This window comes from Phasianus colchicus, chromosome 1, assembly GCF_987193195.1.
Source record: "Phasianus colchicus chromosome 1, bPhaCol1.hap1.1, whole genome shotgun sequence".
Taxonomy (NCBI): domain Eukaryota; kingdom Metazoa; phylum Chordata; class Aves; order Galliformes; family Phasianidae; genus Phasianus; species Phasianus colchicus.
This window is the reverse complement of record NC_143436.1, coordinates 38,440,388-38,458,705: the sequence shown is the minus strand read 5'-3', so window position 1 is coordinate 38,458,705 and position 18,318 is coordinate 38,440,388. Positions and strand designations below refer to the sequence as shown.

General features: G+C 43.4%; 1 protein-coding gene across 9 annotated transcripts in view; it reads left to right on the top strand.

The window, feature by feature from the left end:
- Positions 1–233: 233 nt before the first annotated feature.
- The window catches only part of KCNC2 (potassium voltage-gated channel subfamily C member 2), a 96,332-nt gene continuing 78,247 nt past the window's right edge, over positions 234–18,318 (top strand). For 5 of the 9 annotated variants that reach the window (XM_090138868.1, XM_090138874.1, XM_090138865.1 and 2 more), the window contains exons 1-2: positions 234–498; positions 901–1,598. In XM_090138868.1, coding sequence (XP_089994994.1) covers positions 960–1,598 — 639 coding nt within the window. In that variant the 5' untranslated portion in view covers positions 234–498; positions 901–959. The remainder of the gene's footprint in view (positions 499–900; positions 1,599–18,318) is intronic. The other 4 variants (XM_090138841.1, XM_090138836.1, XM_090138849.1 and 1 more) reach the window with 2 other exon arrangements.

Below are 18,318 nucleotides of genomic sequence, written 5' to 3'. Positions count from 1 at the left end.
CATAGGCACGGACAGGGGTCCAACTCGCTCCCCTATACGTTACAGGAGCTCTCACCTTCGACTGTCCCTTCTCCCCCCGCCTCAGCACACGGAGGACGGGGCGTACCGAGGCGTACCGAGGCGTCCCCCCGCAGCCACCCGCCCATCCCTCCCCGCTGCTTTCCCGAAGCAGACCCGCACACCGCGGCGGCGGCGGGGCCGAAGGCTGCGGGGGGCGGCGCTGCCCCCGCCGCGGGCGGAGCTTCGGCCCCGGCCGGGGTTCGGCTCTCGCTCGGCTCCCCGCGCACGGTGCCGGAGCGGCGCGGCCTCAGGTGTCCGCTCGCGGTGCGCGATGGCCGCGGGGTTCCCACGAGGGCGGCCGGAGCCGCCTCTCCGTCCGCCGGAGTTGAGCGCGGGGGGAGGCGGCGCGGCCACCTGAACGCGGAGCAATACAACAAGTAGCTCTCGCTCAGCCGCCGACGCCCGAGACGAGGAGCCGCCGCCGGGCCGCTCGTCCAGGTACCGAGGGGCGGGGGCCGGGAGCGGCCCTTCCCCGGCTCTCCCCGCCGCGGGCGCGTCTGACAGGCAGCGACCCCCGCCCCGCCTGCTGCCGCCGCCGGGGGTCGCGTCCCTTCGCACACGGCATCCCCCTCTCAGGGTTGAGCCGGGGGGAAGAGACGCGGATCGCCCACCCCTCTTTGTGTGCTCAGACCGTAGGCGCCGTTCGGTACCGGCTGCCCGCGCTCCGTGCCATCGGCTCGAGGAGGAACGGAGCCATTGGGGGCGGCGGGAGGCAGAGCTCGGCGCGGGGACATCGCGCCGGGAAACGGGGTGGGACGGAGGCGGCCGGGATAGGCGGGGAATGGCGCGGGGATGCCGGGGGGGCTTCTCCTTCATTCCTTCTCTCTGTCCGCGCTGAAGGCAGAAGCTCGTCCCGCTCCTCCGCCCCGCGCCGCCCCAGTCATGTCCCACCCGGAGCGATGGGGAAGCTCGAGGACAACGAGAGGGTGATCCTCAACGTGGGGGGCACGCGGCACGAGACCTACCGCAGCACCCTGAAGACCCTGCCGGGCACCCGCCTGGCCCTGCTCGCCGCCGAGTCGCAGGGCGAGTCCCCGGGCGCCGAGGAGCCGCCGCCGCCGCCGCCGCCCCCCAACGCGGCCCCGCCGGCGGGCGGCTGCCCCGAACCCGGCAGCGGCTGCAGCCCGCGGGGCGGCGGCGGGGCCAGCGAGTTCTTCTTCGACCGTCACCCGGGGGTCTTCGCCTATGTGCTCAACTACTACCGCACCGGCAAGCTGCACTGCCCCGCCGACGTGTGCGGGCCGCTCTTCGAGGAGGAGCTGGCCTTCTGGGGCATCGACGAGACCGACGTGGAGCCCTGCTGCTGGATGACCTACCGGCAGCACCGCGACGCCGAGGAAGCGCTCGACATCTTCGAGGCGCCCGATCTGCTGACGGGCGAGCCGCCCCCCGACGGCGACGACGACGACATGGCGGCCAAGAGGCTGGGCATCGAGGACGTGGCGGCGGCCGCCGAGGGCAAGGGTGGGCGCTGGAGGCGGCTGCAGCCCCGCGTCTGGGCGCTCTTCGAGGACCCCTACTCCTCCCGGGCCGCCAGGGTAAGCGCCCACCGACGGCGCTCTCGGGAGATGCATCGTCACCCCCGGGTGATGGCGGTGGTGGTGCCCCGGGAGCCTCGGGGTGCTGGCAGCGTGGGGTGTCTAGGTGGAGCTCGGCCTGCGTGGGGTGGGCTGTGGAGTGGTGCCATGGTGGGATGCTGTGGGGTGTGACACCAGCTCCTATGGGCTGAATTGCACCAGCCATCCTGGTCTCAGTGGGGACGTGGGAGTGCTACTGACTGGGGGACCACGCTGTGTGCCAGTGGGCTCTATAGTGCCTTTTCTGGGGGCCTGCAGGGCTGTATATGCACCGTGTGCTCTGGCTTTCAGGGAGGTGTTGAGTTGTGTGAGGTGGTGGCTGCCCACAGCCCTTCCAGGAGGGCTCTGCTGGCAGTTCCTGCTTGGCTCTCCTGCTCCTGCCCTGAAGAGCTTAGCGGGATCCAGGGTGGCCCTCATGGCTCTGCAGCTGAGGGCTGTGAGGGAACACCGGTCCTCAGCGAGTTCTCGACAGATGGGATTTTAGATTTTGGCTCTTTCTTCTGTGTTGGAGCACGGTGCGAGTTTCAGCCCTGACTTGTAGTTACTGCTGTGTGTGGTGATGGGTTTTGCTTTCTAACCCATGGAACAGGCAAACGGTTGTAACACCTTTGGGAGAAGTGTGCAGTGATGCTTTGAACTCAGCTGTGGGAACAGCACCCAGCAGCGAGTCCTGCCTGCAGCACATGAGAAAGAGCTCGTGGTTGAAATGGGCTTAGATTTAAAGCAGCAGGAAGCATTTCACAGTGCTTTCACTGGGTGTCCCTGTGAAGAACCCAGACCTCATCCTGTGTCAGCGATCAGTACTGTCCCCAACAGTGCCACTGGGGTCACCACAGCCTGATGGAGAATGGGGTGTCAGGGGGTGCTGAGCTCCAGCTGGTGCCCCAATTGTCTCTAGAGCAGGTTGCGTTCAGAATACACATCGGTAGTGTTTGTATTGTTGCTCGTTAAGGACACACGCGCAGCTCACACCTTGGCTGCCTGAATTCAGCAGAGTTCAGCTGTCGGTTCCTGACCTAACAGCAGTGTGGTGGTCCCACCGCTGCTGGGGAAGCTGCTGACAGCAGCAGATCTGCAGCTTTTACGGCGCGGAGCCTTTCACTGAACTTTGTGGAGCGCTGGCAGTGATCATCTATTAGAGAAGATATTTATCTTTTTAAAGTTAGGAAGGGGTTTAAAGTAATATATTCTGATTTCAGCCATGGGCAGGCAGAGCGAGGCAGTGCCAGAGCTGCAGCTCCGAGTTCTGGTTCTGTTCAGCTCTGCTGCTCTGTGCAGTGATTCTCCCCCCGCAGACAGGCTGCTCGGATTGCTGCTGGCAACTTGGAAGCATGGGGCACTTCTGTGCCTCCGGGCCAGCATACACCTGCACCCACACCCCAGTGTGTGATAGCTTGGGTGGTGGTACATCCAGCTGGAAGCTGAAGTGCAAATGTCAGTTCAGTATTTCCCCACACCTGAGATAGACACTTTGTTTTGTGAGTATTCTGACAAACGCAGCGTTGTTGTGTATCAGCTGAAATGATGACTAACTCTAAAAATATTTGGGTGAGATCCTTACTGAGCGCAAGAAAAGCTCCGTGAGCATCAATTGTGCCTCGCAGTGCGAGCTCCTGACTCATGTGCTGCTGGGATGGTGGTGAGACAGCTTGCTGGTAAACTTTCTTAATAACGGTGGTAATCCGTAGCAGTGCTGCCTGATTGAACTTCTGCACTGTCTGTTCGGAGGAACGTGATGTTGAGAAAAACTGGATGTTGGTTATTAATGGGGTGGCACTTAATATTTCTGTTCTTCTTTATCTTAAACTGTGATCTCTAAAAATAGAAATTTATAGAAATTCAAATATAAGTTGCCATGGTAACCTATTGGGGGATAGTGCACACACAGATTATTCTAGCAAGACCATCCAGCGATGTTATATAAACAGTGGAACTCATCTGTTGACAAAAAGGTGTACTGCATTAGGGACTTGAAAAAATCAACTTTAATATATGCAGTTTGATAGTTAGTGACATCTGCTAGCCATACTTTTTATAAATACAAAATGTAATGCGTATCGTATGCATGCGATTGCTTTGAAACCTGCAATACTTTTCTTTGTATCTCAAGTTCAGGAGTTGCATCTGAATATCGTTTGTTTTCATTTCACCATTTCGGACTGCTCTTTATGTGAACTGTAAGGAAGGGTGCAGTGGCACTGCTTTTGCTCCGGGCTCCCCGGAGCTGCCTCTCACAGATTGCTCTCTGGCAGAGCAGTGCTGTGTGGATGGAGAGGTCCCAGTATAAGGAGCACGAGACGCATTGGGCAGCCAAATCCTCCTGTGTGATGCATTTCCGTACCCAACTCTTATTGCACTGTGTGCGCTGTGCGTGTGACTGGTTAACAACGGTGGGGTATTTTGGAGTCCTCTGATGGCTCTTGGCTCATGAGTACAAGGGACTATGCTTTAGTAAGGTGCAGAGAGACGTCCAAATAGTTTGTAAGGAAGTACGAGAGATGTGATTAGCACTGAGTTTGACAGAGTGTCTGCGGATGCCCGCGGGACCCGGAATGTCAGCGCCAGTCTCAGATACCATATTTCAAATTAATTAAGCTTTTAAGGCCTTTTATTTTTGAATAATAGTTGAAATACGATGCTGTTTAAAGAAATAATTAGTGTTCATCATTGATTTTTGTTAAGGATTGTGGATTATTCTTGCACTTAGCACAGGAACCTAGAAACTGCACAGGGACTCGCAGTGTTCACGGCTGTCTGTCTGTCCCCAGGAGCAGCTTGTCTGTCCATGCACAGAGCAGGGATGGGACAGGGATGCCTGGCTGCGTGCTGCTGGAAAAGAGAAGCTCCTGTGTGCAGCTGTACCTGCGATGCTGCTTTTGGAGGCTGCTTGCAGTGACACTTCTGCTGGCCTCAAGCACTCAGAGAGGTCGGCTGCGGGAAGGGTTGGCGAAATGAGGGAGGCAAGCAAGGGAGAGAACCAGGTTAATGGGTCCCCTCAAGGCTTAGAGCCTCAGAAATCATACGGGAGAGCATTCTTAGTGAAGTTAACTTGCATCTTTCTTTGGTGGCTTGTGCACAGTTTTCCAGGTAGGTGGATACATGCTGGGTTCCAGGGTGGTTTATGTGGGCCGCTCAGGATGCAAACGGCTTTTATTTTTGGTGGAAGCAGTGCTGCTGGGATAGTCTGACAGGCACACCATGAATGGAGTGGGGAGGATACGGCAGGCTCAGAGTGTACATTAATAGTGAACTGCAGGGCTTATTTGCTTTATTAAAAATAGAACTGGCATTTAATTTCTAAGTGCAAGTCTTAGAAATTTGTAACTTACAAAGATTTTTCTTCTATCTGAAAATGGTTATAGGAATGTACAAAGAAGCCAGTAGAGATTACAAAGAAATTGAATGAGTGGGCTTTCCTCTTGCCATCTTGCTAATCAGAGTGTGTTTATTCTCAAGTGGGAAAAGAATCCGTTCATTTACATTGGCTGCTTTTAAAGCAGCAGCACCTTTGTGCCTGGGACAAACACCGTGACGCATCACTGCTATGGGTATTCGCACATTCCGTGGCTTCACGGGTGCACAGGCTGACTAAATCATATTATAAGTACTTTTTATTAATTCATTTCTGGAATGCTGGCTGTTAAAAGTCTTAATTGCAAGCAGTTGCTTAAGAAGTTACCCGCTCAAGGTAAGCCACTTTGATCTGCATTAAATTTAGATGGTATCTGGTGGCACTGACATAGCGGTGAGGTAAAATCAGAAAGATTTCTGCCTCCCTAACTTCTGCCTTTTTCTCTACAGCTGTTCTGCCTGCTGCTGCTACTGTTTCCATGGAAACAAGCCAGCTCTTGGCTTCCTTTTTCCATTGGAAACAGCCTTCTCTCTGTCACTTATTAATCTCAGAAAAGCATTCTGTCATGGCTCTGACATGAGCGCCACAGAGCTGATCTGCCTGAGCATCTCAGGAATGGATGCTGGTCCGTATGCACCCATGCACGTAGCCAGATTTATCCTCTGACTTAAAATAATTCGATTGATGGACTTGCTCTGAATTAGCTTTGGTATAACTGGAAGTGGAAATTAGCTTACCACACACAGCCCAAGATAATAACAGTATTGAGAATTATTCTTGGCTGAGAAATCTGGCAGACAGCATCCCGTTCCTGTGTGCAGTTCAGACATAATGCCCTGCTGCTCTCTGTCACGTTTTGTTTACAGCAGTGAGGTGCTGAAACGATACACTTTGGGATTAGAACGTGTCTTCATACCCATTCATAACCATTCATGTGGTGGTAGAGGAGCAGCCCACAGCTCTGGGGAATACTGCATAGGTTTCAGTGTTTCCTTTTGGTCAGGTGTCACGGTATCGTGCCGTCAAGTGATGCTGTCAGGATAAGCAAGAAGTGAATTTAAAAAAAATGGTATCTTCATGGTCCTTCTTATTCAAAAGGTGCCTAATGCCAATACCTTCTGAAGAAGATGACATTTTTGCTTGGCTTTTTTTGAACTCATTTTGAATGGTAATGAAAAAAAATCAAAATTCAGTCACATCCTTGGTTAGTGTTCCTCATTATCAGAACATGAAGATTTTTAAAGGAACTTCGTCTAGAACTTGGCCTTTTCTCCCGCAGCAGTCATTGCTGGAAGGTGTCCTCTCCTCAGGAAGTTACCTGTCAATCAGGGCAGAAGCATCAGAGTGCAAGTGAGGCATCTCTGTATATTTTCTTAACATTTTGTATCATTTCTGGTGGAAGAGCTGCTTTGGTGCTGTTCATTTTTGCAGAAGCTGCTGATCTTCCTTCACTTTGGACTTGGCTCATCTTGGGGAAGCATATTTCCTTCAACCAGCACGGGAGAGAAAGGGTTTGTGTTCTCTGTATTTGGCACCTGAGGGATTGGAAGTTCCCTTTTTGTTCTCATTACTGAAGTCTTCTTCAGACCTTTATGCTGGCAGCTTATCACTTACATAAGCTTACTGATCCCATGTAGGAGCTTGTGGGGGTTTCTGCAGTATACTTTTTACCATGAGTAAAGTAGGTAGGCCAGTAGAAATACAGAGAGGATAAAATATGGAATATCAAGCTGTCGCTTATAATTCTACAAAGGATATTTTATAGCAATACATCTTTATGTCTACTGTTACTTCCCAAGAGCCCTTCTTCTGGTGTGAGGGCTGGAACAAGAGGATATTTCTTGCATCAAAACCAATTTGAACTGGTGAACTCAATATGCAACTGCAGAAATGTGTATGAACATACTGATGTAAAGTTAGCATTATCAGTGTGATAAAAGAGACCGTAAGATGGAGTGGTGGTCTGGTATGTTCACTGCCCTATCGTGACATACTCATGGACATATTGCTGTAACTGAGTGATAAGATTGTCAAAAAAACACCTAGATGTAGCTATAGAGGGAAAAAAAAAAAAGTGATTTCACATTCTTTTTAGTCCTACAAATGTGTTTAATTAACATCATTGTTAGTACTTTATAATGACTACAGCATTTTTGAAGGAAAGACTCCCATCTGTTAATCAGAAGTGTTAAAAATAGAATGCCATCTAATCATACAATTTCTTGTGATTTGCTTTACAGATTTTTTGACTGAAGTGGTGACATGAAACTTAAAAACCAAATTATCCAATTACATATTATAACTGTATTTTATCCCTTGCCTTTAAGTTGTCTGAGAATTTTGAGATGCTGCTGTGTTTTTGATCTTTATACTAGTAGGTTAATTATTGCAGGGGTGTAATAATTCAGTCCTTTCTTACTACAGGCATGTAGATCCTTAGTATTTCTAGGTGAATCTGGGGTATCAGGTCTTTGATATGCTCCAGAAAAAACTGTAAATAGAGAACAGTCTGTTATCTTGGTTCACAAGTATGTACTGGATATAAAACACAGTATTGTTTATTTCTGAGATAAGTATAGTTTCTTAAATTTTTACATTGCAGCATACAAACCTGTATTTTTAAGCGTGCCTTCTCTCTAAAGAAGGCAGAACATCTCTTGGAGCTTGTTGCTGGTTTTGATAATGGGTTGAGTACCAGCTGCATAGCAGTAATCTTCTTCTTAAATATTTAATCCTTATCCTAAGAGAGAGAATTCTTGAGGAACGACTACCTCCAGACTAAAATGCTTTGTTTGGTAAAAGCAGAAGGTGACTGTCATGATAGGGGAATTTAAAGCAACAGAAATCATACACAGAGATGCAGTTTTAATGGCTGAGAAAACTCTCAGTGAATCATTTTGGAGAACACAAAGTTTAGTATGATGACGCAGAGGGCTACAGAACGGTGCTGTGAAATGCTGCATCATGTGGTTGCAAAAAATAAGGACTGTGAGCTGCAATCCTGATGATTTTACCTGGGAACACTGCTGGTGCCCATCCCTGTGCAGGGCTGGAGTGGTCAGCTGTCACAGCTGGCATCCTGCTGCTGATGGTGCTCCTAAGTGGGAGCAAGAGTAATGTCTCAAGTTGTATTTTGGTTGGCTTGCTTAAATTCTCAGTACATAAATGTTCACAAAATACTTTTATATGCTATCTACTGTGAGATGCTATCTACTGTGAGATACTGTGAGATATCTACTGCCTATTGGTATTTAACAGCCTGTGCAACTGCAGGTATATACTGCAAAGTAGTGGTAGAAATTCTTGTGGGATCATATAAAGGATGTTTTAAAGTATGCAAACACATTGCTATGAAATTTCTTTATTTTTTAGACAATACCACGGAAGACATCCTTGTCTGTCCTTATTGGTAAACAGGCGTTAAAAAATTCATGGTCATTTTCAAGTGAGTGGTCTGTTTTATCTTGGTCATTGGCACCTTGTAATCCTATGCTCATATGAACCATAATTATTCATCATAATTGGTTTCAGAATTATTTTAATTTGTACAGAATTATGATGGTTAAGAGGAGAAAATGTTAGTTTGGTTTAGTTAGTTAATTTTTAAGATCTGCTTTCTTTTTTTTTTTTTTTTCCTTCTTTTTTCTAACCAGAACTTTGCAGTATTCTAAACTTAATCCAGGTATGGTTTGGAGAAGATCTTCATTTCTTTTTAATTTTAAATTCTAGGTCTAGTATCTGTCTTCAATTTTTCATTTGAATTTTAGGACATAATTGATCTTCAAACACATGTGGATTTCATCTTGAACATTCTTGCATTGGTCTGGGAAATTACTTAAATAAATTAGGTGCATATTTGATTTCTTGTGTGCTTAAACTTATGCTTGTGCTGAAATGTTTTGTTGGAGTAGGAGCTGAGTTTGGACCACGTACAGAGTTAAGTTCTCATATTTCAGACTTCCCTTACAGTAGGAAACAAAGTGCTTTCACTATCAATATTTCTGAGTTTCATGTTTTCATAGTTTAAGTAAAGTGTATACAGTAAATGACATCAGAGGCTTTTCACTGAGTAGAATTCAAGCAGGACTGCAGTTCAGCCCAAGTACTGAACATCTGCGCTGCTATGTAACTCATTACCTGTTCATTATCTCTTTAATAATTGATGTTAAACAGATTTATTTAAAAACGTTGGATATCTCCATCCCTTGGCTGGTAAGTATCATTACTGACTCTATTCTAGGCTAGGTTGAAACTTCTGACAGCTGTCGGGAGTTAGTTTCCTGCTTACTTATGTGATATTGTACCTGTAAGGTGGAAGAAATAAATGGTAATGCTTGTCATTTGTTGCCAAAAAAAAAAAGGCAGATGAAGCTGATGTTTCACTGACCCATGAATGGTCAACAAAATTGGTTTGATGCATTGCAGCTACAGGGTCTCCTTGGTTAGTCATTGTGTGCTTTAAATTGATGCCTCAGTAGCAGGACAAACGAACTGGGGAATTTAAAAAGCAGAGAATATTTGATATGAAGGAGAAATTACATCTTAGTGGAAAATGAATCATTACAGATTGAAACAAGGAATGTAATTTCATTATTTTAGTTTTTCACGATATAGTCTATGAGATCTTCTAACATAAAATACCGTCTTCTCCAGTTTTGTGTCTATTTCTCTAATGAATGATTTTCATTAAGTTAAGGATGGAAGTTGTCAGTTGTCTTTAAACTGCAGGTATATCTAACAGATTGATGTTTTTCATTGCAGTTGCCTCTTCCTTAAAGTGCAAGGGAGCTTTCAGAATTACTGCTATAATGACGGGGTTTATTCCATTTTGAAAAGGGCTATTGCAGCAATTATGGTCATGATGCAGGTTTCCGCCTTAATCCAGCTACTGAGAAAGGTACAAGTGTCTCCCCAAATGTCTTCAAAGGCCCTCAGAGCTGATTTCTTAGTTATTCATGTCCTCTTTCTTTGTCCCCACCCCGCTGCACTCAACACCTTGCACTGCCACTGAGCCAGTATCTGACCTGATGCTTTCCAAACAAGGACTTTTCCAATGCATTTGTAATAAAATTAACCATTCTACTTCAGGTTGAAGTACAATGATAGTTATACATGCCTCTCTACTTTCATTGCTACCTTCAGTAATATCTATGCTAGCAGCTTTTCTTTGCTGGCTTTTCATTTCAGTGATTTTGAATTCTCAAGAATTTAAAGCATTCAGTGGTAGAAATGCACCCATTAGTCTTTAGAGAAGTGCGGATTCATTTCAAATTGGGTTTGTATTTCATCAGAGGAGCCTATCTTGTTCTTGAGTTCTGACAGATTCATGAGATGGAGGCAGTTTTCTTGGGAAAAATGACTGCTTTTGTTAAAAAGTATCAATAGCTAAATTTCTAAAACAGAGCACGGAAAACTGTTCAACTCCCACCTTTTGCTGCTGTTCTTTGTGTACTCCTTGAAGACACAGATCAAGAGATGTGTATTAGTAATTAAGATCAACAAACGTTGCAAAATCTTATTTTGTTTGTTTACTGGCAAAGCTTTTTAGAAGTAATGAGGTAATTGTCATGGTTTGTAATCTTAATGTGAGCAAAATCCTTTCTCCAGAAACCCAAGCGTTGTGATATTGTGGGAAGGTCTTGCAGTAGTGGCGACTAAAGGAAAATGCTGTGTGCTATAAAACCTTGTGCTATAAATTTTTCATTGAAATTCTACTGCTCGGACAAGTACCATGTCAGTGCAACAGCAGTGTACCTTGCAAGACCAGCTGTGAAGTGTGAATCTAACGGAGGGGAGAATGTTTGTGGTTGTCATGCTTTCAGACTTCAGGTGGTGTTTTTATCCATATATTTATATATCTGTATATCTCTCTATAAATATGAATGCAAGTTGTAGAATCAAGGAATCACAGAATGGTTTGGGTTGGAAGGGACCTTGAGGACCATCTAGTTCCAGTTCCTCTGCTGCAGGCAGAATTGCCACCCACTGGATCAGGTTCCCCAGGGTCCCATCCAACCTGGTCCTGAATGCCTCCGGGAAGGGGGCACACACAGTTTTTCTGGGCAATCTGTTCCAGTGTCTCACCGGTCCTGAAGTGAAGAATTTTCTTCCTGATGTCTCATCTAACCCCATTCTCTTTTAGTTTAAAACCATTCCCCCTTGTGTCTACAAAGTCACTCCCCAGCTTTCCTTTAGGCTCTCTGTAGCCTTCTCTCCTTCACACTTAACAGCCCCAATTTTCTCAGAAGCTCTTCATAGGAAAGATGCTCCAGTCCTCTGATGATGCTCGTGGCCTCCTCTGGACCTGCATCAACAGCTCTGCATCCTTCCTTTGTTGGGGCCTCCAGGCCTGAACGAAGTACTGTGGGTGTGGCCTCACAAGGGCAGAGCAGAAAGGGACAGTCACTTCCCTTGCCTTGCTGGCCACCCCTCTTTTGATGCAGCCCAGATGGAGCTGGCCTTCTGGGCTGCAAGTACACACTGCTGGCTCATGTCGAGTTTTTCATCAACCAGCGCCCCCAAGTTATTCTCCTTGGGGCTGCTCTCGATCCGTTCTCAGTCCAGCCTGTATTTGGACCTGGGTTTGCCCCGACCCAGGTCCAAGAACTCGCACTTGGCCTCACTGAACATCCTGAGGATCTTATGGGCCCATCTGTCGAGCCTGTCAGGATCCCTGTGGATGGCATTCCTTCCCTCCAGTGTGTTGGCTGCACCACAGAGCTTTGCACCCGTCTGAAAATATTGCACACACACACATTTCTAAATGTGCATTTCAATATTCCTAACCAGTAATTATGGTAGACAAGAATATTTTTCTTTTCTCCACCCTTTTGTTTATTTATTTATTTGGGTTTTTTGCCATCTGTTTGTCCTTAAAGACTTTAATGAAGAAGGCTGCATCCCAGTCTTGTGACTTAATTCTTCCACTTGTTTAATAGAGATTCTAACTGTTCGTTCAAGTAGAGTTTTTGGGATTGTCTGAGTATCTTGCTTTATTAAAATATGATAATTATCTTAGTGATATACATTTGTATTACTATACTGACACAGTATTTTGTTAATCATATTCTCATTATATTTGATGATAGAACTAGTGCTTTTTTCTTTGCAGTTTTTTTTCTTACTAAAGAATGGGAAAAATTTTTGAAGCAGTTCTGTGAGCTCTGAAACTAAGGAAGTTTTGCTTTCTGTGAATGTGTACCTCAGCTGGTGAGGTGACTCTCAGCTCCATTTACAGTTTTTCCTTACCTTGCCGTATTATGAAGTCTTGAGTGCAGATTTGTTGCTGTCAGGAGATTATGAGCTCATATTACAGCTTTTTAGTTTGGAAGGATTTCTTTGTCTATACTGCACCTTATTTTTACAATCCCATACAGCTTCAGTTCTTTTTAAGACCTCTATCCCTTGGTCCAACTTCATTATGAATGGCCAGCTGCTGCAGAGTTCTTAGATGCGAGACAGGTAAGTTTTTTAATTTTTAAAAGGTAAATCTGCTTTTGCCTTAGAAGTTCCAATAACAGAAGACAGGAAAGCCCTCGCCTTTCCATTTGTTGCATTGTCAGGTAGTGCAACTCCACAGCAGACCTCAAAAAAAGGAGAAAAGAACAAGCAGGGACTCTTTTACCAGGAGTGGGTTTTGCTGATACAGGCAAATACATCTGCACTTGAGAGCTCTGTTTTTTGTTCAGTAAATAATAAATCAAGATGGAAATGGTTTTAGTATTTCATACAGTCACTTCTGCAATATGACATGCATGATGTTGTTTAAAACAAAAAAATTATTCCAAAGCAAACCAATATTTTGTGGTGTCCATATTTATGGACAGTATCTACAAAATGTAAATAAGATCATTCTTTCCACAGGTTTGTTTCAAATATCCTTCAACGTTTAAGAGAATTTATAGAGTTAGACAAAATGGCTCAAAAACCTATAGGATGGTCAAGTTCTTCTAGTAAGTTATAGAGTTTTGCAATAGAACCCTACTCCTTTTTATACTGCAAAATTATGCATATATTCATTACATGGTAAAACATTTTAAGAAAATCATCTCTCCCAGGGATGTAGCCTTCCTTTCTACAGCTATTGGTAACAGGGAAATATTAAGAAAACCTCAGATTTGGCAGTTGTTTTCTTCGGATGATGCTGATAAACACATATTATGATTTTTCATTTCGTTTAAGTAATCTGGCCTCTTTTATTATTCATTTACTAGGTTGTTTTTTTTAAAGAAATTATACATTTAGTTATATTTTGTAGAAGTGAAAGAGGACAGTTGTTTTCATCTTATGATCTATGTTTGTTTGTTTGTTTTTGATACCTTTGTCTCATTCACTTCACAGCATGGATCTGCGCTGGGAATAAACTGGGATTGTGTCATTTGGATATAGGCATTTACCCTTTAATATATCAATAATTTTGTTTGGAGAAAAGTTGGAGGAACATATTCAAATAGGGTGTGTGTCACCTCAACAATCTGGAAAAGAGGAAACACTGAATTAAGTAAGCACTATTCACTCTGTGAGCTTACTGAGGCAGGGTCTGCATGGGAAGGAACTTTTCAGTCACATTTATGAAGGTTGCTTTGTAGTGTATGAAAGCAAGCAGATCAAATTAAGGCAGGGATTGGCTCAGTTAGGCAGACTGACAGTTTTTCCTTCTGAAACTTCCTGTTAGAATTTCTGAAATAAAGACTTCCAGATTTTAGTACACTTGAAAACAATGTTATTTTCAGTCTTCTCACCACTTGTGTAATGTTTGCGAAGCCTTTGCAGTTGAACGCAGGTGCATCAGAGTAGAGACTCTTAAAATGAGAAATATTGGCCAATCTGTACAGTTGGCTCTGCTACCAGTTCGATCTGCAGTATATTATAAAAACTGTTCAATATTTCCATTGATTTCATGTTGTTATGTTCCTTCAGGTTCCTTAAATGGTCTCAAACCTGATCCTGTCCTACAGTGAGAGATTCTTCATACTCCCAGTTCCAGCTTTTGCCTTCTGTGACTTGGGCAGTATGACTAGAGCACTTGCTGGTGACGACTGTGACAAAAATGTGGAGTACTTCACCTTCTCCACATCCCAAATAGACATTTGGGATCTCCCAAATGGGATCTCCCATTTCCTTCTGGTGAGAGCCCACATTTTCTCTTCCTTCTATTGCAGATGTGCCTACAGAAGCTTTTCTCATTGCTCTGGATGTCTCTGGCCATTTTTAACTCACAGCATTCCAGCTGGTCACTAATATGCTGAGTGACACCCCCTCCTCGTGTCCCTTCCTTATCCTTCCTAAAAAGCCTGCATCCCCATTACAACGCTCCATAGGAGTCACAAGAGTCAACTCCAACAATCACAGGAACCATCCTATCATGTCTCTTTGATCCCAGTAATATATCCCTGAAGGCATGCATGTATCTTCAACTCCTCTTGTTTATTACTCTGGCTACATGTATATGCATAGCAGCATTTAAGGTGGGCTCCTAATGAAGCCGCCTTACTGTCTGGAGAGGCTGAAATTCCTTCATGCTCCTTTGGATGTTCTCCCCCTGACCTGTGATCCTTCTCTGAGCATCTATTGCTGGCACTGGCATCAAAGTAGTAGGAACTGGATAACCTGAGGTTCCCTTCCCCAAGCAGCTGTAGTTTAAAGCCCTCCTCACCAGCTTCTCGTTTGTTCTAATTTGATAAATCAATTGCTATGTAAGTAGTGGAAGCCAAAGCAAGTTGCCACAAGAATTGCTGAAGAGTTCTGAAAGGCAGTGTTGTTGGTTTGATATTTTCTTCCCACCTCAGCAAAGACATTTACATTACTTTTACAAGTCTTGGAAGCCATGCTGAATTATTACAGGAAATTCATTAATAATTTAGCTGCTATGCTTCTATGCCGGAAATGACTTCTAACTCTATTTGGCCAAGACTTGAGGATGTGTTTGAAGCACATAACAGTGTTGGCTGAACTCAGCTCAGAATATGGCAGCTGACAAGTGTTTAGTCTTGCTCTGTCAGTGGAATGGCAAGCAATTTCTTCATTCAGTTAATTGCAGGATAAATGAGTGAACTTGGTTTCTTTTTCCATCTGAAATGATTGCTGCCTGCAGTCCTGACAGTGAAGAACTACGTTTTTGGAACAACTTCTGTTGCTTCTGAAGTTTGAAAAGTTCTCTGGAGTGCTGACAATAGCCACATAAAGTAGGACTGGATTTCAGCATGGCTCCTCATGCAGAATAATAAAATATTCAAGTTTTTATGTAGAATTGAATGTTTACTTCTAAGCAATAAATCAACTGTAAAGTAATTAGAAACAGAAAACACGTAGAGTTACAGCTCTATATGTCTGCCACTTACACAGAGGAGAAAGCATGTGTATTGTGCTGATTTTGTGCAAGGTTCTGAATGTGCTAGGGTGAACCAGGAGTATAGCACTGATCTTGTTCTACATTCACTGTGTAACTCTAAAAAACTAAATCCTCCATTATGGAAGTTTAGCATGAAAAAATAGTTGTGCGTCGTTCCTAGTGGTAATGGCTAATTGTTGGCATGCACTGCTGGTTTGGCCCTAAAAAGGCTATAAGCTGGAGGCTGTGCTAATGAGCTGAAGTTGGCACTAGAGGTTGAAAAGGTCCTCCCTCGCTGAGTGTTATATAGACATCACAGAATGAAACAAAGTGAAAGCGTCCTAATATTATAAAATATTGAGTGCTATCCAGCTACATAGTTCTTTTTGTTGTTGTTTTAAAATAAAGATTGGAGTTCACTGCAGTGTTTTTTCCATTTGAGAATATTTGTGTTTGAAAGAATGACTCTGGACTTTTCTCATTAGCATGGCAATCTCTGAATCAGGAAAGGACTTCCTAGAACATGCAATGAATCCTGTACAAACTGTGCACTGTCAAATTGATAGGCATGCCTGAGGGTTTGAGTGTTCCTATAAATACCTATAAGTAGGAAACCAATCTGAAAAAAATTACACTAAGTCCTTGAGGAGTCAGAACCACAAAGGTAACATCTAATCAGGAGCTGCTGAAGAAGAATGATACATTTGAAATATCAATTAATTTAAAAGGCCAGATGAGAGGAAAAAAGAAAAAGACCTGATAAAGGGAGTGGAGGGATTTTTTTATTTATATTTTTTAAGACCACAAAGTCTTAGGCTTAGAAAATTTCTTGTGTTGCCTTGAAATATAGGTTGTGTTGGTTGCTTCCACATTTGTTTTATTCTGCAGCCTAGGGAAGAAAAAAATATATGCTAACAGTTTTGTAGGGTGAAAATATTTGCATTTATCACAGTCCTTGGGAATTCTTTAGCTGATTAGAATTAAGTATTGGTAGGGAGGCAGGCAGGGAGAAGCCTCAGTGCCCATTTGTACAGAGCTGTGCAGTTGTCTTAGGCGTAATTATACATTTGGCTCTTGAACTTCTGAAAGAAATATTTAAAATCTTGCAGTTTACCATGAATCTGTCTGAGGCTTTATCCGAATGACAAAATTCAGTTTACCTCTGTGTTTATGACTGTGGTCCTGAATGTGGATTTGTTCTGGACGTTACTCATGTACACACTCTGTGTCAAAACTGATGCTTATTCTGTAGTATTTGTAGCTTCTTAGATAGGAGATATTGAAAACAGGTAGCATGTGGCATTGAGATACAAGTGCATTAGACAAAGCACTTCATCTTTGAGTTGGTAAGGATATATTTATTTACTAATGTTATGGACATTGTAACATGGTGATTTTTCAAAAAAATTGAGTGCTATTTTTTTCCATTTCAAAGGAAAGTGAAAAATAGGTCATGCTAAAGAGACAGAAGAGGCTAATAAGATAAATTTTTAATATCTGAAATTCAGTAAGTAGCATAAAGATTTTTTTTCCTTCGTAGAAGTTAATGGGCTAGAAATAAAATAGTCTTGAATGAAATTATCCTATGACAGACTGTATCAGTATAAACTGACCTACTCAAGTCAAGGCTTTTTTTTTCCATCTCCAATACTTTTTTTGGCTGTTGGACACTGGTCCTGCAGCACGAAGAAAACATACTAGCAAGGTTTTAGAGAATCTCCAGGTAATTCTTCTAATTCCTTAAACAAAGAGCATTTCTGAAGCTTTTGAACACTAGGAAGGACATGCATCCTGTAGGTCACTATGGAGTACTCTTCTGAAAACAGAGCATTGAAGTGGTATAAGCTAGCAGTGGTTTTTATTCTGTTGGGAGAAAATCCCCAAATACGGTGGCAAGAATGGTTAACAATGTGCTCTGCAGAGAAAAGGTGAAGACAGCCATAAATGATGGGGCAGAACTTCTAAAAGAAGATATAAATTTTTTTTCTGCATTTTTCAACACAGGCATCCCTTTTCATTTAATAAGGAAAATTAGGAATGAATTGGAAGCTTAATAAATGTTGTTTCCAAAGCCCTTATTCCCCCTTGATCTCGTCTCATGCTTTTCTTTGGCCAAAGATAAAGTCTAGAATAACTGTTTTTGCAAATAACCTCTCTTTTTTTGGCTTGCTTGTTTTGATACTTTTCTCTGTAGAATGAAAAAGGCTGCATTTTCTCTCAGTCTTTGGAGAACAGAAATGTGATGGCCCCTGAAGTTTGTACTTGGGCTTATACAAATTCCTGACTTTTAGTGCTTAAGAGCTATTGGGAGCTCTGTAGTAGAGTCCCGTTGTTTTAAATTTTTTTTCTTCATGGTAAATTTGTATTATAAAAATACAATTTTTTGGTGAAAGTTTTATTATTATTTTATTATAATATTATTTTATTATTATTATTATTTATGTATTATTATTACTTGTAATGTACCTTTATGCTCATATCAGTGAAGAATGGGTGATTTGCTTCCTTGCTGATATAATGTGCCTCTCTGTATCTGATACTAGTTAAACCAGTCATATATGTATGTAATACATACATGAAAATCTTTTGCTTGGCTGTAGGATTCTTATTTTCAAGGAGAGTTTCACCAAGTACTTTTCCTGCTATTTATTAATACCATAAGAGAAGTGGCATAATTGCCCTTGACTGTCATCAGTTTTCTGTCTTCAAAGGTAACACTGTTAATGCCATTAGCTAATGTGAGTTTGATATTAAGAAAGAGAGACAACAATGAGCAGAAGACTGAATGACTTGCAATAACATAAAATGCTGTGTTGTCTGATCTATAGGCATTTTCATTACTGGGTCTAGGAGACTTATTCTGTATCCATTCAATTAAGATGAAGGCTTGGAAAAGGAAGTGCAGTAAAAGTTGAAAATGAAGCCTTAAGATTTGCAGTATTTTTTTTCATGAATTATAGATGATGTAAATTAAAGTGTCAGACAGTATTGAAAAACTG